This window comes from Coregonus lavaretus (assembly GCF_964263955.1).
Source record: "Coregonus lavaretus genome assembly, chromosome: 25".
Classification (NCBI taxonomy): domain Eukaryota; kingdom Metazoa; phylum Chordata; class Actinopteri; order Salmoniformes; family Salmonidae; genus Coregonus; species Coregonus lavaretus.
Window position 1 is genome coordinate 9,510,784 of NC_140012.1, and position 26,591 is coordinate 9,537,374.

Below are 26,591 nucleotides of genomic sequence, written 5' to 3' on the forward strand. Positions count from 1 at the left end.
TTGACTTGCAGCATAACTAAAGTGGATTTTAATGGGAGAATACATTAACTCCTTCTGGTCATTATCACATAAATCAAGAGTTTTTTGCTGGATCAACTGCTGAGCTCATAACACCATGCTGAGACTGAGGGTGAATAACCAAATGAGAGAGAGTGGACATGACACAGCTATGGCAGCTCACATGCATCATAGATCACTTTGGTTTAGGGGTTAAAATTGGGTTTTTGGAGGTGTATATCTGTTTAATTAATAACAATATAAAGTATATGAAGACACTAATTTAAACAGGAAAAGAATGAAATTGAAGTAGATGCATAGCGCTGAATAATTAATAATGCAATTTACGATTGATAGAAGAACAGCCTCCATCTGGGATTTGGAAGAAGTCTTCATTAGTTGGTGCTCTTCAGTTTGGGGAAAATATCATCTCATTGCTTCTTTATGTGTCTGTGTTTTACGAAACATCATAATTGAAACATATTGGATTCTGTATTTGTGGTTTGTGTGAATCATACATGTTTTTAATAAATATTTGCAACTTTTGGCTCAAACCAAGAGTAGATACATTGTTATAGCTGTTGATACGTTTTTTCATAAGCTAAGGTATTGCTTGCTCTCAACCAATCAGAATCTGTCATACAGAGGGGTGGGATTAAAATATGTCAGGGGAGTAGGATTTCTGAATGTACAGTATGTGAACTTTAAGGTTACACTGCTACCTTGTGATAGAACCCTGGAACAATCAAGAATCGTTCTAAATCCCCAGCCCCTTAATTGTTGGTGAATTTTGTCCTCAAGCTGTAAGAGCAATTCCTTGACCGTTCCGATATCTTTTAAATCCAGTATGAAACACTTCCCTGGTTTATACCATGAGGCCTGGTCAAAGAGCTCCCTTTGAGGATGAGAAGCCATTGTTCTGTTGTTTACTGATTCAAGCAGACCTAACCATCCCTTTGTTGACTTTATATCTCCTCAACTATTAACTGGGCATGACCTTTGAAGAGGGAAGGAAGTAGATGGATGAGGGGATTAAAAGGTGCCATGACAGGGAAGCAGGCCTAGAAAAATGAACAGAGCACTGGATGGATGAGGTGGGGAAGCCTAATGACTGGGATTGTGTTATGAAAAGGTTCTCTTTAACAAAATAGTCTGTAGCGGCGTAGCGCTAGCTGCTGTATTTATAGCGACACGAGTCAGTCATCCACAAAGCAGGGTGATATGTGAGTGTGGTAGTGTCATGAGGTGTCTGGGACCACACTCTGAGCTGACCGCCAGTGACCGCCTCATCTGTCAGTAGAACCTGCGAGGGTACAGCGGACAGTGCAGCGTTACCATGTCACACACACACATAGGATGGGCTTATAACGCAAATCTCTGTTATGTTCCTTATACGGCATGTAGTTCAGATATTACTTTGATTCCATTGTACTCTGGACCTGATTTAATTTGCATACAGTAAAACAACAGGAGCAGATAGCCACTGACATTTTAGCTAGGGCAGGCTACCAGCTCTGTCTCTTCCTCTCTCGTGTTTTGGATTTTGTAATAAATGAGAGAGAGGCTCCACTCCGCTGAACGTTGGGGGGTTTCATCTACTTTGTTTGGACAAGAAGACTCAGTTGTGGCGCAGCGTGTCTGGTTTTGTTCGTAGAAAGTCAAGGTCTGGTTCAAAGGAGATGGATTCCAGGCCTCTTTCCCTGTCATCAGTGATCCGAATTGAATTAAAGGTCACCCAGACTAGTATAAATTGGCTTTAAATAACTCCTGCACCCCAAACCAAAGGGGTCCACCTGTTTCCCCATCCTCCCTCCTTGGTAACTAGGCTCAAGCCCGATGACAGGCACCTTGGTTGAATTCCATTCAACTGTGGAATCCTAGATGGAGTCGTAAAGAGAGACATATAATGGCCATTTAAAGTCAAAATGAAGACATAGTGGATGTTTAAATCAAATCAACTTGTATTTGTCACATGCTTCATAAACAACAGGTGTAGACTAAACAGTAAAATGCTTACGGGTCCTTTTTCAACATTGCAGAGATAAAGATTTAAAAAATATATATAAATAGTGACACGAGGAATAAATACACATTGAATAACGAATAACAATTATGAGTAAAAAATAACATGGCTATATACAGGGAGTACCAGTGCCGAGTCGATGTGCAGGGGTATGAGGTAATTGAGGTAGCTCTGTACATATACAGTGAGGGAAAAAAGTATTTGATCCCCTGCTGATTTTGTACGTTTGCCCACTGACAAAGAAATGATCAGTCTATAATTTTAATGGTAGGTTTATTTGAACAGTGAGAGACAGAATAACAACAAAAAAATCCTTGGAGAGCTCTTTGGTCTTGGCCATGGTGGAGAGTTTGGAATCTGATTGATTGATTGCTTCTGTGGACAGGTGTCTTTTATACAGGTAACAAGCTGAGATTAGGAGCACTCCCTTTAAGAGTGTGCTCCTAATCTCAGCTCGTTACCTGTATAAAAGACACCTGGGAGCCAGAAATCTTTCTGATTGAGAGGGGGTCAAATACTTATTTCCCTCATTAAAATGCAAATCAATTTATAACATTCTTGACATGCGTTTTTCTGGATTTTTTTGTTGTTATTCTGTCTCTCACTGTTCAAATAAACCTACCATTAAAATTATAGACTGATCATGTATTTGTCAGTGGGCAAACATACAAAATCAGCAGGGGATCAAATAATTTTTTCCCTCACTGTAGGTAGGGGTAAAGTGACTACTTTTGCAGTATTACTTTAGTACCATGTCGCGAACAGGATTTATGTTTGTGATTTTTTTCTTCTTCTGTACAGGCTTCCTTCTTTCCGCTCTGTCAATTAGGTTAGTATTGTGGAGTAAGTACAATGTTGTTAATCCATCCTCAGTTTTCTCCTATCACAGCCTTTTAAACTCTGTAACTGTTTTCAATTCACCATTGGCCTCATGGTGAAATCCCTCAGGGGTTTCCTTCCTCTCCGGTAACTGAGTTAGGAAGGATGCCTGTATCATTGTAGTGACTGGGTGTATTGATACATCATCCAAAGTGTAATTAATAACTTCATTATGCTCAAAGGGATATTCAATGTCTGCTTTTTTTTATTTCTACCCATCTACCAATAGGTGTTATTCTTTGCGAGGTATTGGAAATCCTCCCTGGTCTTTATGGTTGAATCTGTGTTTGAAACTCTCTGCTCGACTGAGGGACCTTACAGATAATTGTATGTGTGGGGTATAGAGATGAGGTAGTCATTAAAAAATCATGTTAAACACTATTATTGCACACAGAGTGAGTCCATGCAACTTATTATGTGACTTATTAAGCAAATTTGTACTCCTGAACTTATTTAGGCATGCCATAAAAAAGGGGTTGAATACTTATTGACTCAAGACGTTTCAGGTTTACATTTTAAATTCATTTGTATATAATAATTTAAAAAAAACAATTCCACTTTGACATTGAGTTATTGTGTGTAGGCCAGTGACACAAATATAAATGTAATCAATTTTAAATTTAGGCTGTAACACAACAAAATGTGGAAAAAGTCAAGGGGTGTGAATACTTTCTGAAGGCACTTTCTGTGAGTGTGTGGGTAGAGTCCAGTGTGTGTGCAAGACAGTTAGTGCAAAGAAGGGTCATTGCAGGTAGTCCGGGTAGCCATTTGATGAGCTATTTAGCAGTCTTGTTTAGCAGTCTTATGGCTTGGGGGTAGAAGCTGTTCAAGGTCCTGTTGGTTCCAAACTTGGTGCACTGGTACCGGCTTGCCGAGCGGTAGCAGAGAGAACAGTCTATGGCTTGGTTGGTTGGAGTCTTTGGCCCCAGTGATATACTCACTACCCTCTGTAGCGCCTTGCCATCGGGTGCCTTGCAGTTTCCATACCAAGCGGTGATGCAGCCAGTCAAGATGCTCTCAATGGTGCAGCTGTAGAACCTTTTGAAGATCTGTGGGCCCATGCCAAATCTTTTCAGCCTCCTGAGGGGGAAGAGGTGCTGTCGTGCCCTCTTCACAACTGTGTGGGTGTGTGTGGGCCATGTTAATTCCGAGGAACTTGAAGCTCTCAACCCGCTCCACTACAGCCCCATCGATGTGGAAGGGGGCGTGCTTGCCCCTCTGTTTCCTTTAGTCCACTATCAGCTCCTTTGTCTTGCTGACGTCGAGGGAGAGGTTGTTGTGCTGGCAAGACACTGCCAGGTCTCTGACCTCCTCTCTATAGTCTGCCTCATCGTCATCGGTAATCTGTCCTACCACTGTCATGTCGTCAGCAAACTTGATGATGGTGTTGGAATCGTGCGCAGCCATGCAGTCATGCATGAACAGGAAAGACAGGAGGAGACTAAGCACACACCCTTGAGGGACCCCGGTGTTGACGGTCTGCGTGGCGAATGTGTTGTTGCCTACCCTCACCGCCTGGGGGCGGCCCATCAGGAAGTCCAGGATCCAGTTGCAGAAGGAGGTGTCAAGTCTCAGGGTCCTGAGCTTGCCATTATTTTACACTTCTACATGTGTAAGGGTCAGTTAATAACACACACCTAAAGGCCTCTGAGGTGCAGAGTCATTGTATGACTGAAGCTCCAGACCAGGAGGAAGTCACACAGAAACCCTTTCTAGTCATTCCCCACTGATATTGCAGTGGGAGCAGATGTACTGTACCTGCTGCATCGCTAATCTGCAGCACAGCAACAACAGCTGCAGAAGTACTGTAAATGTATTGATCACAGTTTCCCCAAAGCTAGCAGTGGTGTATTTGATCCAGGGCCTGGGGGACTGCTGCAGTGTGGCCTGTTGCTGCTCTCTGGGTAGGAGAGAACCATCTTCAACATGGAGTCCATGACAAATACAATAATAGACCAAAAATGTTCTGTCATCTTACATGTATCCTACTTTGTGATCTTCCACAGACTTTGAGGAGATCCAAATGGTGGCAGCCCAGGATCTCAGTAACATCTTGAAACAAGGCTACCTGGAGAAGAAACGACGAGGTACTAAGACGATTTAGACTATTATAATAGACATATGGAATGTTGAGTCGTTTACAGACTTTTCGGAAGAATGACATGATTTGTTCTTTTCATTCCGTTTTCCATTTAGATCACAGCTTCTTCAGCTTAGAATGGCAAAAGCGATGGTGTGTCCTCAATAACACAATATTCTACTACTTTGGGAGTGACAAAGGTTGGTTTGAAACCCTCACATCACACTAAGGCAGACCATTTATCCATGTAGTTATTTATGCCTGGAACTCATACATGTGAACATTTGGGTGAGGACATTGAGTTGACACTTCTTCCTTCAGACAAGCAGCAGAAGGGCTCCTTCTATATCAATGGCTACAGCGCAGAGCTGGTGGCCAACCTACGTAAAGACTCTAAGAAGAATGCCTGCTTTGAGCTGAGTGCCCCTGACCGACGCTCCTTCCAGGTGGGTGTACAGTACAATAACAATACGACTGACTCCTAACAATGGGATTGAATGACAGTAATGTTTCATAGCATACCAGTCTGACCTAATGATCATACTGTATGATGGTGACTATCCTCCCCAGTTCACTGCTAGCAGTCCGCGAGAGGCCAGGGAATGGGTGGACCAGATCAACTTTGTCCTGAAAGGTATGTCAACATATTTCCAAAGCTATTTCAAAGACACAGTAGTATGATATAGTGATAATTGTGTACGTTTTCTTGTCCTCTGTTAGATTGGTATTGCCTCATTGGTATTGCCTGACTTTTTGGCCTGAAAGGGCAGAAAACAAACCATTTATATCCATTCCCAAATATATCCATCCCCAAAACAACCAATCAGATGCCTTCCGAACCTCCTCATCCGCCACGTCACAAGGCATTCATGTCATGCGTCCCCCTCCCAAATGATTTCCCCCTTACGGGAAATTGATTGGTGGTTGTTCTGGTTATCCTCTAGCGGCATTGATTTCTGCCTGGCCCATGGTGCATCACAGAGGACCTGATACCCTGTGTTGCAGTGCCCAGTCGCCAGCAATCACAGCGCTGCTCCATCTGAGCGAGGCGGGCTGCACCGGCTGCTCTTAAAGGGGCTGATTTGCGGGATGTAACAGACACCCCATCATTTGTCTTGTCCTCTTTTACTACTAAACAAGACCCAGATATACATGGAGTTCGAGGCAAATATTTTGCTCTCTGTTGTTTGCTGTGGATTTATGCTGGGTAGATTTTTCCTTTTTCCCGCCAGCTGTTCATCAAAGGTGTCCACTAATGTCCAATAGAATGGCTAGATGTTTCACAGATATATTTTTTTAATATGCCATCTTCTACTCTGGGTCCTATGGATACTCAATTGGTTATAGCTCATGCTGTGCTCGATTTAGAGACACTGCTCATTATTTTATGCCGTGTCTGTGTCCCATGCAGATTTGAGTTCCAGCTTCATCCCCTTTGATGACGATGAGGAAGAGGAAGAGGAAGAGGAGGAGGAGACCTATGATGACATTGAGGGGGTGACCGGGGTGGCCAGCCCTCCCACTCGGCCCACCCCCGCCCCTGTCCCCGTCCTGCCCCAGCAGGCCAAAGCCTCTCTCAGTAGCCAGGAGGAATGGAGGCCCAGGCAGGGGGGGCAAGAGGGGGAGGAGGAAGAAGAGGAGGATGATATCTACGAGGTGCTCCCAGGTATGAGAACACACACACACACACACACACACACACACACACACACACACACACACACACATTCTCATAACCCCTCAGAGATGCAACACTATCACTGTAACTCAAAGACTAATTACACATTATAAATCATGTTATCCTAATAAGAGTGTCAGAGATCTGGCTGCTGTTACAGAAGAAATACAGGACTGTCCCACAGGCAGGTGGGTGGCTAAAGGGATCCTGAGAATGACCATAGGGGGCGACTTCTCGGTGTCATTATCCATCACTCCATTTAAGATACATCAAGATTCTGTTTCCCCTTTGCCGAAATCATTGATTGGAGAGATATGTGTCTTGCCTTTTCACCATAAAAAGACATCTGGGTTGGGTACAGACCCTGACCACAGATGGTGTATCGAATGACAGTCTTTTTCTTTCACTTTCTCACCCTATCACCTATCAATCTCTCTTTCCTTCTTTGGTCGCTCTCAGATTTTCTTAAAAGGCACTGGACATCGTGCATTGATTACAAACCTTGTTCTTTTCACATATTCCTTTTAAAGACTGACAAGAAATATATTTTCCTATTATTATAATTATTGTAACAAGTTAACTTTTTAATGGGTAACCATGGCTGTTAAGTTGGTGCAGTAGGTGTATTGGTCAGTGGTGTGCGTGTGCGTGCGCGTGCGTGTGTGCATGCGTGTGTGTGTGTGTGTGCGTGCACATGTGCATCTTTGTGTGTGTGTCTTTTCCCTGCTGTTACTGGAAGCAGAGGGCAGGTTGTTCTGGAGGGTGTATAGGGTTGCTGGCTGGTGGCTTTACTGTCAGACTGACAGCGTGACGATGGATGTGGGAGACAGAGAGCAGGGATATCACTGTCACCTCTCAGACCACGAGGTGCCACGCCCGTAATCAATGTCACATCTCCCTCTATAAGGCTAAGGAGGTTGAGAAGTGTCCCCTTTAGACATTTGGTTCATGTGATTCAAAATTAACAGTAGCATATGGTAAAAAATGTAAACTCTGTTGTTCATTGGAATGTGGTGAAGTGCACATCCCTGCTTGTCTGGGCAATTGATTAGCACTGTTAAAACGTAAGGTAGAGTAAGTGCCCTATTGGCTGCGTGTAAGCAGGGCCAGCCAGCTCATTAGGCAGGATTAGGCGGCCGCCTAATCCTGCCAGATTGACGAGGGCGGCATTTTCTGAGCTAAACTGAACAAGACGCACCTCCAACAACAACACATAAAACATCACATAATTCTGCCCAAAAACAATGACAATTTCTCCCAACCAGTGGCATATGGTCTTTTTAGGTGAGCGCTGATGACCCCCTGTGATAAGCAGTGCCCATGTTGTGAAAGGCAGGGACGCAAAATATTTTGCTTGTCCATTCCCAGCGCACCTCTCCAGGGTGTTGTTGGAGAGACGCATCACTGCGGCGCTCCACCAACGTTCCGTCAAAACAATCATCTAACATAAATCATGGGCCTCCTGAGTGGCGCAGTGGTCTAAGGCACTGCATCGCAGTGCTAACTGTGCCACTAGAGATCCTGGTTCGAATCCAGGCTCTGTCGCAGCCGGCCGTGACCGGGAGACTCATGGGCGGCGCACAATTGGCCCAGCGTCGTCCAGGGTAGGGGAGGGAATGGCCGGCAGGGATGTAGCTCAGTTGATAGAGCATGGCGTTTGCAACGCCAGGGTTGTGGGTTCGTTTCCCACGGGGGGCCAGTATAAAAAAATATGTATTCACTAACTGTAAGTCGCTCTGGATAAGAGCGTCTGCTAAATGACTAAAATGTAAATGTAAATGTAAATGTAGCAGATATAGGATATGGTAGAAAGAGTATGTGGCCTTTTCTGTAGCCTACAGGCTGGAGATAAAATGTATGACAATGTAATGAGACAGACACTTTTTACATCATGTAGGTTTCTCCGATCAAATAGCCTAACCTAAATGGCGCTCAAGCAAATAAAAAAATGCACTGTCATGTCAGCAAACAACATATCCTAAAAACAGGACAGGTCAATGTAAAATGGACAATCACAACTGTTGTCCAGGAGTTTCACCCCATTGTCATGATCAGGGGTTTCAAGTTTGTATCCGTCAATTGTTTTTGACATGCTGATCATAGCGAAAAAGAAAATACTTCTGCATTTCCCACTGTGTTAACAAATTGCAAATAGGCTCACGATAACTCCTGATAAAGTTGGGCAGCTGATATTCAGAGCTTAAATAGCCAAATTGATTAGTCACAGGAATCTTGACTAATAAAGCCAACGCAATGGCCTGTTTTACAAACGGTAGGCCTACCACATGGATGGGCATTCATAAAATTCCATTGCGGGCTGACATTGTAGGCTACACCCCATTATTTTCCACTTTCATTCAGAACCAAAAATGAACAAGATTTCAACGTCCTGAAAATATGTATTTTAAACATACAGAAAATACCCTTTCACCTTTCATTCAGAACCTAACTTCAACATCTGGAAAATACGTATTTTTGATATCTTTTCAACGTCATTTTGCTTACTGGGACTATTCGAGTTTTGCGTGGGGACGGCATTTTTTGGTCTCGCCTAGGGCGACAGAACGGCAAGGACCGGCCCTGGTGGAAGTATGTAGTGGTGTCCAGGGCCAAGGGAGGTGGTGGAAGACAGGTGGTACCCACATCTCCACAATACAGAAAGTGCATAATCTTTTTCAGGAAAGGTCTTGGAATTTCTCACCTCTTTTGTTTTCATCCTGTTTTCCAGACGATGACTTTCCAGAACCCATTGAGGAGATCAGTGAGAAGAGCACCAAACCAGGTCTGAACCCCACTCAGAGCACGCATTGACCAGCAAAATAGGAAAGTAAAAAAAAAAAATCTGAATGTATAAATGTTGGATACCCTTTCAACAATCTGTATCAACTTTTTGTCTTCCACAGGGTCCTCTTTGTCAGCATTTGTCAGCAGTTTATGTTAATACAAAATAGATGAGGGCATGAAGGAAATTAGATATCAGCAAGCTGCTGTTCTAGAGAGGAGGTGTTTAGGTGTGACTTTTATAGAGATAAAGATCATTAGTGATAGGGGTATTAGTCACTATTAAAGTTATTCAAAGTGTTTTGATATGTAGACTTTTGGTTCAAATGAAATATTTTAGGTAACAGCATTGTGTGTTTTTCCTTAGTCTGGTCCATGGACTATGCCAACTACTACCAGGGCTTGTGGGACTGTGAGGCAGATGAGCCTGATGAGCTGGCCTTCCAGAGAGGTGACCTCATCTATATCGTCAGTAAGGTCAGCACCAGTTACAGTTCCTTCATACACTTTATCAACATGCTACATACAGTATATTCTATTCTAATTCTATTCTATTCTGATATTTTCCAAAAAACGCTTCAATCTCTCTTTGTAACACTTATTTTAGTCAAACTCCAACCCATCCATTGTCTATTCCAAGGCCAGTGGGGGGAAATGCCCATCAGATGTTCAGTAATGGGATTGAGTCTGTATCTGTATCATGGGGGTTAATTGACAGAGCAGCCATGCGAAACCCTGCTGTATTGAACACGAACTGCAGGTGAAGCATCCTGCATCTCAGCTTTTTTCCCTCAATCTATTTCCCTGCGTTTTATGGCTATTGTGTAGTAACATGCAGTTTATCTACTTGTTACAGCCACTGTAGTGGAAATCAATGTGCTGTAATTTGGGCACCTCCGCCCGCTAAGCTTTTCAGGACCTTGTTCGCAGATTGAAGCTATATTGGAAGGCTTGGATTTGTGTGTCATCATATATCCTGTTTTTACAGTATGTAACATTTTATAGGAAGAGTTTAGAATCATTTCCAGTCTTCCAATGGAAGAGTTAATGAACTTTTAGTTGAACACAGTGGTTTCCTCTGCAGTATCAGATAAAGGACTGTGTCTATGTGTACTAGTTTATAGGGGAATGTCAAAACAACCCATTCCATTTTTCATAGAAGCATAATAATGCCACCTGCTCTGAATCTGTTGGAGGTGGATCAAGAAGACGTTACCAGCCTTCAGTGTTTTAGGATTTCTATAGTACAACTTTTTCAGTGTAGGTGTTGGCTTACCTACAGTTGAAGTCGGAAGTTTACATACACTTAGGTTGGAGTCATTAAAACTCGTTTTTCAACCACTCCACAAATTTCTTGTTAACAAACTATCGTTTTGGCAAGTCGGATAGGACATCTACTTTGTGCATGACACAAGTAATTTTTCCAACAATTGTTTACAGACAGATTATTTCACTTATAATTCACTGTATCACAATTCCAGTGGGTCAGAAGTTTACATACACTAAGTTGACTGTGCCTTTAAACAGCTTTGAAAATTTCAGAAAATTATGTAATGGCTTTAGAAGCTTCTGATAGGCTAATTGACATCATTTGAGTCAATTGGAGGTGTACCTGTGGATGTAGTTCAAGGCCTACCTTCAAACTCAGTGCCTCTTTGCTTGACATCATGGGAAAATCAAAAGAAATCAGCCAAGACCTCAGAAAGAAAATGGTAGACCTCCACAAGTCTGATTCATCCTTGGGAGCAATTTCCAAACGCCTGAAGGTACCACGTTCATCTGTACAAACAATAGTACGCAAGTATAAACACCATGGGACCACGCAGCTGTCATACCGCTCAGGAAGGCGAAAAGTGCAAATCAATCCCAGAACAACAGCAAAGGACCTTGTGAAGATGCTGGAGGAAACAGGTACAAAACATCTATATCCACAGTAAAAAACGAGTCCTATATCGACATAACCTGAAAGGCCGCTCAGCAAGGAAGAAGCCACTGCTCCAAAACCGCCATAAAAAAGCCAGACTATGGTTTGCAACTGCACATGGGGACAAAGATCTTACTTTTTGGAGAAATGTCCTCTGGTCTGATGAAACAAAAATAGAACTGTTTGGCCATAATGACCATTGTTATGTTTGGAGGAAAAAGGGGTGCTTGCAAGACGAAGAACACCATCCCAACCTTGAGGCACAGGGGGTGGCAGCATCATGCTGTGGGGGTGCTTTGCTGCTGGAGGGACTGGTGCACTTCACAAAATAGATGGCATGTTGAGGAAGGAAAATTATATGGATATATTGAAGCAACATCTCAAGACATCAGTCAGGAAGTTAAAGCTTGGTCGCAATTTGATCTTCCAAATGGACAATGACCCCAAGCATACTTCCAAAGTTGTGGCAAAATGGCTTAAGGACAACAAAGTCAAGGTATTGGAGTGGCCATCACAAAGCCCTGACCTCAATCCTATAGAAAATGTGTGAAAATAACTGAAAAAGCGTGTGCGAGCAAGGAGGCCTACAAACCTGACTCAGTTACACTAGCTCTGTCAGGAGGAATGGGCCAAAATTCACACAACTTATTGTGGGAAGCTTGTGGAAGGCTACCCGAAACATTTGACCCAAGTTAAACAATTTCAAGGCAATGCTACCAAATACTAATTGAGTGTATGTAAACTTCTGACCCACTGGGAATGTGATGAAAGAAATAAAAGCTGAAACAAATCATTCTCTCTACTATTATTCTGACATTACACATTCTTAAAATAAAGTGGTGATCCTAACTGACCTAAGACAGGGAATTTTTACTAGGATTAAATGTCAGGAATTGTGAAAAACTGAGTGTCAATGTATTTGGCTAAGGTTAACTTCCGACTTCAACTGTACCTTTCACTGTAACAGACCAACTGTTAGTGGCTGTAGCTGTACCGTCTGGTACACAGCTTTAATGACACAGATGACTCGTTTTGTATAGCCGTTCCACTTAGTCGTCAAAATAACAAAATAGACTACAACAGAGCATTCTAACAGTCCCTTAATGGATTCAAAGTGAGGGCCTCATTGTAATTCATTTAGAGGTGATTCCTTCCTGTCTGTTTCTGAATGGAAGCCTTTGGCTTAGTGTGACACTAGTCCACCCGTGTCCCATTCACAGTCATAACCTTGTATTACATTTTCCTCATGAATGACATGAATTACATGCTTAGGACCCTACGTGGCAATGTTTGTTTTAACGAGCCTTAAGGGAGGGCAATCCCTGTTCCCTCTCTGGTGTGTCAGTAGAGCAGTCGATTTAGTTTAACAGGGGTTTCCTGGGAATCCTGACCTCTACGAATGAAATACAGGCCCTTGGCTGCAACTCTAACTGGGGAACACAGACATAAAATGGCCATAATAAAACTAAGGCCCATCAATTCTCCTGAACAGAGGCTTGGGGTGTTGGGGGAGGCTGGGTGTATGGGCTCTATGTCAACACTGCCCATAATTACAAAGTATAAAGGACACGCTCTAAGTGCTAAATCAATGGTGCTAACAAACTGTTATTTTTAAGGCCGAGGCTACAGATACTGAGTTTTCCCCCACTCCCTGCCCGCCCCTCTGGAAACCTCTCTCTTAAAGCTAAAGATCCGGATCACGTTCTGCGCATGTGTTATTTTACACACACATTCATTTTTCTAACTTAGCTGCTGCTCACACTCCCCCTCCCTTCACGTTTTGCTCTTTACTCACCCTCTTCTAAACCATGAAGACGTAGCCTATGTCTCTGCCTCATATTTCTGAACAGCTGAATCAAAAACCCTGTGGTGATTTGAATGAACATTCCAAAACATACATATTATGAAGGCTACGGCTGAATGTTCTAGGCAGCTGAGCGTGTATCCGGATCGGTAAAAATAGTGAGTTTGTTTTGCATCTCCCAGTGCCATAGTTATACCATACAGTGCATTCGGAAAGTATTCAGACCCCTTGACTTTTTCCACATTTTGTTACGTTACAGCCTTATATTCATATGGATTCAATTGTTTCTTTTCCTCATCAATCTACACACAATACCCCATAATGACAGAGCAAAAACAGGTTTGGATATATTTTTGCTAATTTATAAAAAATAAAAAACTGAAATATCACATTTACATAAGTATTCAGATCCTTTAATCAGTACTTTGTTGAAGGACATTTGGCAGCGATTACAGCCTCAAGTCTTCCTGGGTATGACGTTACAAGCTTGGCACACCTGTATTTGTGGAGTTTCTCCCATTCTTCTCTGCAGATCCTCTCAAGCTGTCAGGTTGGATGGGGAGCGTCGCTGCACAGCTATTCTCAGGTCTCTCCAGAGATGTTCGATCGGGTTCAAGTCCGGGCTCTGGCTGGGCCACTCAAGGACATTCAGAGACTTGTCCCGAAGCCACTCCTATGTTGTCTTGTCTGTGTGCTTAGGGTCATTGTCTTGTTGGAAGGTGAACCTTCGCCCTAGTCTGAGGTCCTGAGCGCTCTGGAGCAGGTTTTCATCAAGGATCTCTCTGTACTTGTACCGTTCATCTCGATCCTGACTAGTCTCCCAGTCCCTGCCGCTGAAAAACATCCCCACAACATGATGCTGCCACCACCATGCTTCACAGTAGGGATGGTGCCAGGTTTCCTCCAGACGAGACACTTGGCATTCAGGTCAAAGAGTTCAATCTTGGTTTCATCAGACCAGAGAATCTTGGCAAACTCCAAGCGGGCTGTCGTGTGCCTTTTACTGAGGAGTGGCTTCCGCCTGGCCACTCTAGAGTGCTGCAGAGATGGTTGTCCTTCTGGAAGGTTCTCTGTCAGAGTGACCACCAGGACCACAGGATGCAGCTGAGCTCAATTTTGAGTCTCACAGCAAAGGGTCTGAATAATAATGTAAATAAAAATAAAAAAACTAACATGTTTTTGCATTGTCAATATGGGGTATTGTGTGTAGATTGATGAGGAAAATGTTTTATTTAATCCATTTTAGAATAATGCTGTAACGTAACAAAATGTGGAAAAATGGAAGGGGTCTGAATACTTTCCAAATGCACTGTATATGCTGATATACCATATATGCTGATATCGGGGCGAGTAAATATTTTACACAAAATACATTATCAAAATGTTCGTACAAACTTTGTTGTCAGTATTGCAAACATAAGCACGACACAAACAGGCAGTCTAACAATTTCATGTTTTTCTTAGCTGCTGAGTTACATGCAGCTAAAAAAAACATGAAATAGTTAGACTGCCTGTTTGTGACGTGCTTATGTTTGCAATACTGACAACAAAGTTTGTATGAAGATTTCGCTAATGTATTTTGTGTAAAATATGTAAGCTCCATGTAGCCTACTCCCCTCCTGAAAAAATAACATGAAATCGCGTTTATGCTTACTGAAGCATGGAATGCAATAGTTTGAACAGTTTTGTGTACAACAAAAGCGATGAAGGAGGGAGGGGCAGTGGAGCATTCAGCACAGCCGATACCTAGGCAGCAGAGTGGGCACTCAGCTACGAGAAAAAAGATCCTGCACATGCGCAGACATTTTTTCCTGGGCAAATTGGGATACAGAAACTCTGTATCCGTAGCCACTCCGTATTTTGAAGCTGTGATTTGATTGACTGCCTGAGTGTAGACCAGGCTAGTGGCTGGCCACAGGCACGGTGTCGTATGGCTGTGAAGTGAGTAGTACATGACGATTATACAAAGAGCCCCCATCAATCATTATTGATCTAGCGAGATATTACTGTAAAGATGAGCATTTTTACAGTATTTGTGTTTTTTTGTTTTATTGGATAGGTTTTTTCCTGTGTTTGTATATAAGGTGTATGTGTGAGAGAGAGAGAGAGAGAGAGAGAGAGAGAGAGAGAGAGAGAGAGATGAGAGAGAGAGAGAGAGAGAGAGAGAGAGAGAGAGAGAGAGAGAGAGAGAGAGAGAGAGAGAGAGAGAGAGAGAGAGAGGAGAGAGAAGAGAGAGAGAGAGAGAGAGAGAGAGAGAGAGAGAGAGAGAGAGGAGAGAGAGAAGAGAAGAGAGAGGAGAGAGAGAGAGAGGAGATGAGAGAGAGAGAGAGAGAGAGAGAGAGAGAGAGAGGAGAGAGAGAGAGAGAGAGCTGGTGTGTATCATTGACAAAGTAAATAAATTAGTAAAGCCACAACTCGTATGCATTCCATTAGTTTTACTAGATGAATCTGGCAGAGCCTGCAGCTGGCATCACGGATGCTGAACTTGGTTTCCAGTCTCCCCTCGACGAAGAAACACATACCAACTATCTGATGTCTTTGTACTGGCATTTTATTGCACCGTCTTCTTTAGCGTTTGGCTTTGCATTGACATTTTAGAGCATGGCATTTTTTTTTTTAGCTGTAATAGATTATTCTGATAAATAAATCATACTATTTTACTCTCTACCATTTTAAAATCATTTTTGGATAAACTACCGGCTATATCCTACTTATGCATACGTAAATGCTAACTGTTTCGAGTTCTTATTTGCAGAACTGACAGGTTCAAAGTGGAGGAGGAGGTCCCCAGGATTCTCAGACTAGGGATATCCATTTGCACTCTCTAAAAGGTTTCATGTTCTCCGTGGGAGCGTCACATACCTGGCCACAGGTGTTAGGGGCTCTGACCTGGCTCATTGATACTTGTAAGAATTCTTGCCTGCTGAGTGAACAACAGGATATGCTAATCTATGAATTTTTCTGATGGCAGCATGGTGTTGACTTCAATAAGCTCTTTCTAGACTACACTGCTGAAACCTACCAAAATGTATGCAAGGAGCAGACACGTTTGAAGAGGAGGAAATATAATGCCTTGCTTATTTAAAGAAACTGTACAATGTGGACGAAGCTCTTCTGGTGTCCAAGAAGAGGAATCCTGTGTGATACGGTTGAGCGGCTGGAGAAAGAAAGTCAAACGGACCGATTTAAAGTCTAAACGAGTGGAGAAAGTGAAAAAGCCACATGGACCTGCAGAAGCTTCAGATCTATCACAGTGAGCTAACATCGTTCAAAGCCAACTTGGATAACAAAGCCTCAGGACTGTCTGAGGAGCTGGAAGCATCGGGTCTGCAGGTAAAGACCCTGAAAAAGGAGCAGTTGAGGGTCCAATGCGTCCTGTCCACCCAGAAATTCACCCCAGCAAACATCGAGAGGATCAACTGGGAGAAGAGTGGGCTGCAGCAGACCATCAACAGCCTGAGCAAAAGCCTGGAGCAGACTGAGCAGCACACGTGGAAAGAGGAGATCGCTCTGGCCAAGGTCAAAGAGACAGCTGAAGTGAAGGTAGCTGAGTACCACAAGCTGGACCACAACAGAATACAAACCATCGACTACGGTCCAATACAGAACACAGATTCAAAATCCACTTAGGAAAATGATCAATGATGTGGAAGAAGAGTGTATTCGGCTAACAAACATTACATTTGGTCTGGAAGAGTCTGTGGAAAAGGTTAATTCAAATATTTCAGAAAAGGCAAACAACTGAGAGAGCAAATTCGCAGGGTGGAGGAGCAGCTTGAACACCACATCCAGGAGAAGGCCGGTGAGGATCAGAAGTTTGCTGCTGAGATGGAGGATGCGGAGAACCACCGCAAGCTGCTGGAGAAGAAGGTGACCTTGGGATATGACGACGCCGTGGAGGAGCTGAAAGCTGCCAAGCAACAGTACCAGATTGTTCTGCAAGAAACCAAAGAGGAGTGGCGGACTCTGGCGAACAACCTAGCCAGTGTGCTCACCACGACTGTCAACCACCTGTCTGTCCATTGTGGAGAAATTAATGGACGACCAATTCAATAGTGGCTTGAGTATACAGGCAAGCCCTTCAGGAGGACGAGACGGGCCTCCTAAAGCTAAAAGGAAATTATGGAGAGCTTCATTGCTAAAGCCAACAAGTGCTGTGCTGAGGAGTGATTTTAACCTTACCCTGTGTTAATATTCATGCTGTGTAAATAAATAATATGTAAAATGGGGGAAAATGGGGGAAAAATCAATAACAAACACTAGCATTGAAAATGAAAATAAGACTCCCTACCAAATTTACTGAGCTTGACCAATTTTGACAAAAACAATGGATAAGTGTTGCCCTAAGAGTTGTGCAAGGTTGGTAGATTCTTATTCAAAATGATTCCCGACTAAATGGCTGCCAAAGGTGTTTTCACCAAGTATTCATGTTCTGTAATTTTTCTTTCACTTTGGAAATGTGGAGTAGGTTGTGTACATCGGAAAAATATATAATTTAATCCATTTTTAGATTTCATTTGAAAGGTCAGCAAAATATGAAGACTCTAAGGGGTGTGTAGACTTTCACTAGGCACTGTATATATGAATTTGCTGATAAAATGTCTGAAATTAGTAAATGCTATCTTTTTTGCTGACAAAATGTCTAAAATGAGTAAATGCTATCTTTGCTCTCCTAACATCTGTATTGCTTATATTCACTCCTAAGCATGGTTCTCACTAATCCGTGGGGTTGTCCTGCATTCCAGGACTGTAATTTATGTAGCCGGAATCAAAAGACATGGTTCCACAGGTTAGCTGCCACATTCCGATATTCCCAGAGGCACTCATGTAGAATGGTGGAATGAAGTGGGGAGAGATTTACGATGTCAACCCATCCAGCCTCCTTTAAACTCTTGCAAACACATCCATCTCTTTGCTCCCTCTCTCTCTCTCTCTCTCTCTCTCTCTCTATCTATCTCTATCTCGCATCTCCTCTCTGCTCTGTCCACCCAGGGCTGCACCTCAGAGCTAGAGAGCAAGAGAGAGAGAGAGAGAGTGTGAGTGATAGAGAGAGAGCGAGAGAGAGAGAGAGTGAGTGATAGAGAGAGAGAGAGACAGAGAGCGAGACCAGTCAACCAATCCAGCAGCAGTTGTAAAGTAGGCAGTGACCCAACTCCAGACACTGCTGTTCCATGCTGGCCTCCAGAACATGGACACTGGTGACACCTAGTGGCTGACTTCTGTGGGATTCTTTCTCAGCCAATAGCTGAGTCATTAATACTGAGAATGTTTCATGGTTGACAGCACACACACTCTGAGGCGCAAGCATTGACTGTAGATGTGTTCTGTGTTATGTTCTGCACTTAAAAGGTGCGCTTAAAAGGTTCCGTGCGGTGAAGAAATGGAGACGTGATTAACAGCGTCAACAAAAATTATGCTGATAAACATGTCACATTCTATATTTTTACATCATAAATGTATCAATTGACATCAATTTATGTTGGAAGGTAGAACCAAATCATATATAGGCTGTAACTACATCATCATCCTCCATCAGTCAGTGTGCTTCAATAGGACATAGTGGAAACTATATGTGTTACCATTTGGAATTATAGTGTAGTGTGCAATGCACTGCTGAAATAATTAGGTTGTATATAACAATATATTCCACTCATTATCTGGATTTCATTGATACACTGTAAGCTGATAATTTTAGCTGATGAAACTGTAGCAGTTTATAGTAATACTGTAAGTCACATAGAAAAGTTGATATTGTGCAATGTAGCATGCACGGGGCAGAAATGGAATACATATAACAGGCTACACAATCCCTTTTTACTTTAGGCTTCTGCTTTACAATACATGCCACAATGTCTGATGATTTCTTCTACATACAGTGCATTGAAAAAGTATTCAGACCCCTGGATTTGTTCCACATTTTGTTACGTTACAGCCTTATTCTAAAATTGAATCGTCATCAATCTACACACAATACCCCATAATGACAAAGCAAAAACAGGTTTTTATAAATGTTTGCATTTAAAAAACTGAAATATCCCTTTACTCAGTCTTCTTGAGTATGATGCTACAAGCTTGGCACACCTGTATTTGGGGAGTTTCTCCCATTCACCTCTGCAGATCCTCTCAAACTCTGTCAGGTTGGAAGCGTCGCTGCACAGCTATTCTCAGGTCTCGCCAGAGATGTTTGATCGGGTTCAAGTCCGGGCTCTGGCTGGGCCACTCAGGGACATTCAGAGACTTGTCCCCGAAGCCACTCCTGCATTGTCTTGGCTGTGTGCTTAGGGTCGTTGTCTTGTTGGAAGGTGAACCGTCGCCCCAGTCTGAGGTCCTGAGTGCTCTGGAGCAGGTTTTCATCAAGGATCTCTCTGTACTTTGCTCCATTCATCTTTCCCTCAATCCTGACTAGTCTCGCAGTCCCTGCCGCTGAAAAACATCCCCACAGCATGATGCTGCCACCACCATGCTTCACCGTAGAGATGGTGCCAGGTCTCCTCCAGACGTGACGCTTGGCATTCAGGCCAAAGAGTTCAATCTTGGTTTCATCAGACCAGAGAATCTTGTTTCTCATGGTCTGAGAGTCCTTTAGGTGCCTTTTGGCAAACTCGAAGCGGGCTGTCATGTGCCTTTAACTGAGGAGTGGCTTCCGTCTGGCCACTCTACCGTAAAGGCCTGATTGGTGGAGTGCTGCAGAGATGGTTGTCCTTCTGGAAGGTTCTCCTATCTCCACTGAGGAACTCTGGAGCTCTGTCAGAGTGACCATCGGGTTCGTTGTCACCTCCCTGACCAAGGCCCTTCTCCCCCAGTCAGCTCTAGGAAGAGTCTTGGTGGTTCCAAACTTCTTCCATTTAAGAATGATGGAGGCCACTGTGTTCTTGGGGACCTTCAATGCTGCAGAAATGTTTTGGTACCCTTCCCCAGATTTGTGCCTCGACACAATCCTATCTCGGCGCTCTACGGACAATTCCTTCAACCTCATGGCTTGGTATTTGCTCTGACATATACAGTCAACTGTGGGATCTTATATAGACAGGTGTGTGCCTTTCCAAATCATGTCCAATCAATTGAATTTACCACAGTTGGACTCCAATCAAGTTGTAAAAACATCTCCAGGATGATCAATGGAAACAGGATGCACCTGAGCTCAATGTTGAGACTCATAGCAAAGGGTCTGAATACTTACAGTACCAGTCAAAAGTTTGGACACGCCTACTCATTCAGGGTTTTTCTTAATTTTTACTATTTTCTACATTGTAGAATAATAGTGAAGACATTAAAACTATGAAATATCACATATGGAATCATGTAGTAACCAAAAAAGTGTTAAACAAATCAAAATATGTTTTATATTTGAGATTCTTCAGATAGCCACCCTTTGCCTTGATGACAGCTTTGCACACTCTTGGCATTCTCTCAACCAGCTTCACCTGGAATGCTTTTCCAACAGTCTTGAGGGAGTTCCCACATATGCGGAGCACTTGCTGGCTGCTTTTCCTTCACTCTGCCATCTGACTCATCCCAAACCATCTCAATTGGGTTGAGGTCGGGGGATTGTGGAGGCCAGGTCATCTGATGCAGCACTCCATCACTCTCCTTCTTGGTAGATAGCCCTTTACACAGCCTGGAGGTGTGTTGGGTCATTGTCCTGTTGAAAACAAATGATAGTCCCACTAAGCCCAAACCAGATGGGATGGCGTATTGCTGCAGAATGCTGTGGTAGCAATGCTGGTTAAGTGTGCCTTGAATTCTAAATAAATCACAGACAGTGTCACCAGCAAAACAACCCCACACCATAACACCTCCTCCTCCATGCTTTACGGTGGGAAATACACATGCGGAGATCATCCGTTCACCCATACTGCATCTCACAAAGACACGGCGGTTGGAACCAAAAATCTAATGTCCATTACGCGTGTTTCTTGGCCCAAGCAGGTCTCTTCTTATTATTGGTGTCCTTTAGTAGTGGTTTCTTTGCAGCAATTCGACCATGAAGGTCTGATTCACACAGTCCCCTCTGAACAGTTGATGTTGAGATGTGTCTGTTACTTGAACTCTGTGAAGCATTTATTTGGGCTGCAATTTCTGAGGCTGGTAACTCTCCTGAACTTATCCTCTGCAGCAGAGGGAACTCTGGGTCTTCCATTCCTGTGGCGGTTCTCATGAGAGCCAGTTTCATCATAGCACTTGATGGTTTTTGCGTCTGCACTTGAAGAAACTTTCAAAATTCTTGACATTTTCCGTATTGACTGACCTTCATGTCTTAAAGTAATAATGGACTGTCATTTCTCTTTTCTTATTTGAGCTGTTCTTGCCATAATATGGACTTGGTCTTTTACCAAATAGGGCTATCTTCTGTATACTCCCCCTACCTTGTCACAACACAACTGATTGGCTCAAACGCATTAAGAAGGAAATAAATTCCACAAATGAACTAATTGAAATGCATTCCAGGTGACTACCTCCATGAAGCTGGTTAAGAGAATGCCAAGCGTGTGCAAAGCTGTCATCAAGGCAAAGGGTGGCTATTTGAAGATTTGTTTAACACTTTTTTGGTTACTACATGATTCCATATGTGTTATTTCATAGTTTTGATGTCTTCACTATTATTCTACAGTGTAAAAAATCATACAAATAAAGAAAAACCCTTGAATGCGTAGGTGTGTCCAAACTTTTCACTGGTAGCGTATGTAAATAAGGTATTTATGTTTTTTATTTTTAATACATTTGCAAAAAATTATAAAAACCTGTTTTCACTTTGTCATTATGGAGTATTGAGTGTAGATTGATGAAGATTATAAAAATATAAAAATCAATTTTAGAATAAGGCTTTAACGTAACAAAATGTGGAAAAAGTCAAGGGGTCTGAATACTTTCCGAATGCACTGTATGTACGTTATAAGGATACTGAAACTGTAAGACTGACATTTTGCTCCAAACCTTACATTGGAACAAACATTTGTTTTTTAAAATATGATTTGCAGTAAATTTGAAAAAATTGTACATACTGGTATGTAGCAAAATACTGAATGGAGATTTGTATTTAACCTTTATTATTCCTTCTATTCAGCACTTCAAAAAGATCTGTTTTGAAAATTGCATCATGTCTTTTTTGCTATAGAATTACATTTTAGTTAAAACTAAACGGTGAGCCCATCATTATCAGATGTATTGTTGACTCAACTAAATGTGCTCATGGTATTTCATGAAAAACTTTGATTTTGCATGAATGACTCAGGGGTGAAAGATGTGTTGAACTCCAATGAACGCTCAATCAAAGGTTCTGAACATAAAAGACAGGGGCCATTACAAGTGTTAGCAGTTTTTACTGTTGTACTATGACTTTTGAAAATATACCACTTACATCTGAAAAATTAGCCAAAGTCACTGAAAAAAAGATGTAGTTTGTATTCAATTGTATTTTATTAGTATAGAAAATATATCTTATTTCCATAGGGTCATATTCTCATGTCCTCAACTGCCTTAAATCCATGACAACCCCATTTGGCCCATTGCCATAGGTCACACCATGTGAATGTGGCCAAAGACAAGGGAAAGGGAGGAAGAACAATCAGATGGGAAAAGTCAAGCAAGAGAGAGACAAAGGGAGATCCCTTTATCTCTTTGTGTGAACCCTTTAGCCCCCTCTTTGTCACCCCTTTTCTTTGTCACATACCCCTTTAAAGCTGCTTTTGTGGCTATAGACACCAAGACCCTATAGACAGGGCAAGACATCCTATTTACCACCCAAAGTAGTAGGGGGTGAGTCTGGGATTTGGGGTCATCCAGGAGACAGTGGTCATCTCCCGGTCAGCTACAGTAAGTTCATTATTCAGGCCCAGCCAATAGCCTAGAACTGTGCCTGGGTAACATTCTGCCTAATTATTATAAATGAGGGGCGGTGTAAACAGCTATCATTACAGACACTCAGTGGCATACACAAATCCACTTTAAATTGCTATTAAGTTAAAGAACCATCCATAATCCCAAGGCGGCTTTCAAAGAGAAGCGGATTGTGTTTTTTTCTTTTCATCTTATTTGTTCCTTCATAATTTAGACCGCTCTCATGCTCAGTCATCTCTCAACTTTGAATCCATCTCGTTGATTCAATTAAAAGATTGTCTGTTTATTAAACGGATCTAAACCATTTAAAGAAACCAATGTGTCCAAATCTCTAAATAGGCATTGCTAGGATTTCTTTTAAATATTCATAGCTGGCAAAATAAGTAGACATTTATTTTGCAATGGTCGGATATGTGTTCGTGTGCAAAAATATTATAGAACAGCTAAGGCAGTCCAGTCCACCTGTGTGAGCAAAATTATTTGACTATATTTGGGGTTAAATAGACCAGGAGCTGCGGCTTGTAAGAGGTGTCCATGTTTCATTGTTAGGAAGACTAGTGGAGAGAGACGCAATGCTGCAGTGTGTGTCTGATGACTCTCTTGTGGATGAGAGCGAAACAGAGAGAGGGAGAGGTAGCTAGAGAGAAAGAGGGGAAGATGGAGATGAGGAGATTGTAACACCCAGACGGCGGGTTCAGCGGCAGGGCAATGAGAGACTTCCTGCGCTCCATCACGCCCAAGGCCTGCCTTAGTCAGCTGGTTGCCGAGGGCAGATGCCTTATGGGTCAGTCTTATTAACACTCCTCCTGCGTACGTGTGTGTATGTAGGTGTGTGTTTGTGTGCGTACGTGTGTGTATGTAGGTGTGTCTTTGTGTGCATCTGTGTGTGTGAATGTATGTGTTTACGTGTGTATGTATTGCTTATACATCAAGAGTGAAAGCAAAAATACAAAGAATGACTATGGAACTTGAGCAGAACCTGATGTTCTACAAAAGGAGTGAATGTATAGCTCGAGGAGGAGAGTGGGAATAGGGTAAAGCAGCCGTCACAGTGACCTGGCATGGCATACAAAGTGCTCCTTCTCCTGCATCCTGCTCCTGTCATTCACCATATGAGAGACAGTCAAGCCAACCTCCTCCCTCTTCAGGCATCGTTAGCTGTCAATCTGTCCTCCTGCCCAAAGTGAGCGATGAGGCCATCCAAATGTCACCATTAGCCAGCCCCCTGAGTGGTAAATAAACGATGCTACTGGTGTACTGCAGGTGTTGTCATGGCAACTCGCTCACTCCCTCTTTCTCTGTGCCAGCCCCGCTCACGTTCATTTGCACCCTCTCAATGGAGGAGTCATGGGGAGGTCAACGAGTCAACGCACCGCCACAACATGGCGCTGTTCTCTCCTCATTCCACCTCCTCCCAACATACACAATAGCAGTTATGATCCAGATCCACACAAATGATCCAGGCCACACAAAACATTCCAGACTGCCACTAAGGGCCACTTGATAATGTTTTTATTGAAGGAGAACGTCTTGGTATAGAAATGGCATGGCATCCTTGGCCCCCACAGAAAGGTGTTATCCATTGTATTTTCTCCTGAGACTTAAAGTCCCAATCCAGGCTCCTTTTCACCTCATTTAACACCTGATTTACTTAACAAAAGTCACATCTCAATAGGTGGTCCACTGGTATCCCCATGACATGAAACAAGTGGGGGCGGGGTGGGCCTTTCCTCTTTTGTTCTCTATTGCTCCTCTATTGTTCCACAAGCAAGGGGGGAGGCCGATGACATCACAAAGTGACCATCAGACCAACCATCAGTTGTGTCGAAAAAACACTATTTTGCTCAAAACATTTTTTTTTTTACCCTTTAGTGTGTTTACTTTACTGTATTTAAATTACTTTTCAACAGAAAAAGTTTTTAAAAAATCACTGGAGGACGTCTTTAAATATCATCATATCCAAAATTCTGATATGCATTACACCAAATTAAAGGAGCAAAATCAGTAGGAGGTAAGAGAGATTGAAGTTAAGGCATTGTCATTAGAATACATTTACTCCCTATGCTTCTCTACGAGACCTCCCCTTCCAGCAGGTGTACTCTGTATGAACCCGTAGTAAGCAGCGAGGAAGATGGAGTTGGCATGCTTGACAGACCTTTGCTGCCACTGGCACACTGTGGTGATGTAGCAAGCGTATTAAAATGGTGGCGTTTATAATCAAAAAGAGCTTTCTCAGGGAGGACGTGGGACTGGCTGCACAGATGGGCTGGGGAGATAAATACAACTTTCTGTCACTGTGGTTGGAGGAATGGAGCTGCGACAGCCCCAGGGGAGAGAAACTGTTTCGTTCCTACTCTCTGATGCCCCAGTCCGTCTGTTTCTCTCCTTTTTCTAAATGTACTATTCAAGCTAGCTTTCCGCAACAAAACATTTTCGCTGTATGTTTTTGGTTTTTAAGACAGAAACATGGGTTTTTATTACTTCGGATATTAGGGCCATGTGTTGGAGATCCACACAGGGACTAGAAAAGGTACCTTCCTGAAGAAAATGTGTGTGCTTGCTTCATTTACATTTACATTTTAGTCATTTAGCAGACGCTCTTATCCAGAGCGACTTACAGTTAGTGAGTGCATACATTTTTCACTTGTCTTTAAGTCAGCAATTTGCCATTTTATGTATTGAGTATTCCACCTTCAATCACTCTGTAATTGTATTGAAACAGTCAGTTCTCAGTGCTCTGTGTAGGCGAGCAGACAGAATGATAATGTTCTCTCTGTTCTGCACATCCAGATGGATGATCTGCTTATCATGACCTGCTCTAAGAACACTTCAGGCCTGGGCCATCACTCTGCTCTGTGAGCTCTAACCGGCCAATACGTAATCTCTGTCCAGTCACAACTCATACGTTATCTCTGTCCAGTCACCAGTCATTAGGAGTAGGTCTGTTTTTCATTCCTCTGGCTTTATAGTAAGGTGTCAGAACTCTCTGTATGATAGGATGGGCTGCTGACTGAGGATGTGGGATCTATCACAGCAGTGCCCAGAGAGACAGCCAGGAGAGGGAGAAAAGGTTCTACAAACATGCATTCTACACGTAAACCCCATACAAATGGATTGATCGATAGATATGAGATGGCCTTTGGGTATCAGATGTTGTACCCAGAGTGCGAATTATACCGTGACATTCGGGAGTCTCGCGCCATTTGATGAATGGAGAGAGACATCTGTTACAAAACACCAAAAAGTGTAATGACATTTGGCAATTGTCATTGGGTCTACACTCTTGTAGCCTGACTTAATTGATGCGCCTTGCTGATTGACAAAATGATATTTTTTGTGGTAAGAAAAGTTGGGACACCTGAAAAGAGGCTGAGATATGGGACTGTCACGGGATGACAAGTGCAGCCACATGTTTTATTTTTTATTTTTTTTTACCATGACACAGAGGTGGTGGTGTTTGTTTAATTTGGAATAAGCTTTTATTTTAATATTTACCACTGTAGCAGTACAAATTGCATTTTAAACAAATAAGATAATTGTTAAATTAGCATTTTTTTGAGACCCCTGGGCCCCCGGTAATTCGCAATC

The 26,591-nt window shown here is 42.7% G+C and overlaps 1 protein-coding gene and 1 pseudogene across 2 annotated transcripts in view; both read left to right on the forward strand.

The window, feature by feature from the left end:
• LOC311100771 (src kinase-associated phosphoprotein 1-like) overlaps nucleotides 1–26,591 on the forward strand; it is a 47,286-nt gene that overhangs the window by 18,903 nt on the left and 1,792 nt on the right. Inside the window, exons 5-11 of the mRNA XM_084141733.1 lie at nucleotides 4,906–4,986; nucleotides 5,096–5,179; nucleotides 5,301–5,425; nucleotides 5,550–5,613; nucleotides 6,391–6,645; nucleotides 9,386–9,439; nucleotides 9,806–9,915. Coding sequence (XP_083997859.1) covers nucleotides 4,906–4,986; nucleotides 5,096–5,179; nucleotides 5,301–5,425; nucleotides 5,550–5,613; nucleotides 6,391–6,645; nucleotides 9,386–9,439; nucleotides 9,806–9,915 — 773 coding nt within the window. The remainder of the gene's footprint in view (nucleotides 1–4,905; nucleotides 4,987–5,095; nucleotides 5,180–5,300; nucleotides 5,426–5,549; nucleotides 5,614–6,390; nucleotides 6,646–9,385; nucleotides 9,440–9,805; nucleotides 9,916–26,591) is intronic.
• Nucleotides 15,609–17,358, forward strand: LOC311100498 (kinetochore protein NDC80 homolog; annotated as a pseudogene). Its single transcript has 2 exons — nucleotides 15,609–15,706; nucleotides 15,922–17,358. The product of its transcript is annotated as a kinetochore protein NDC80 homolog (transcript).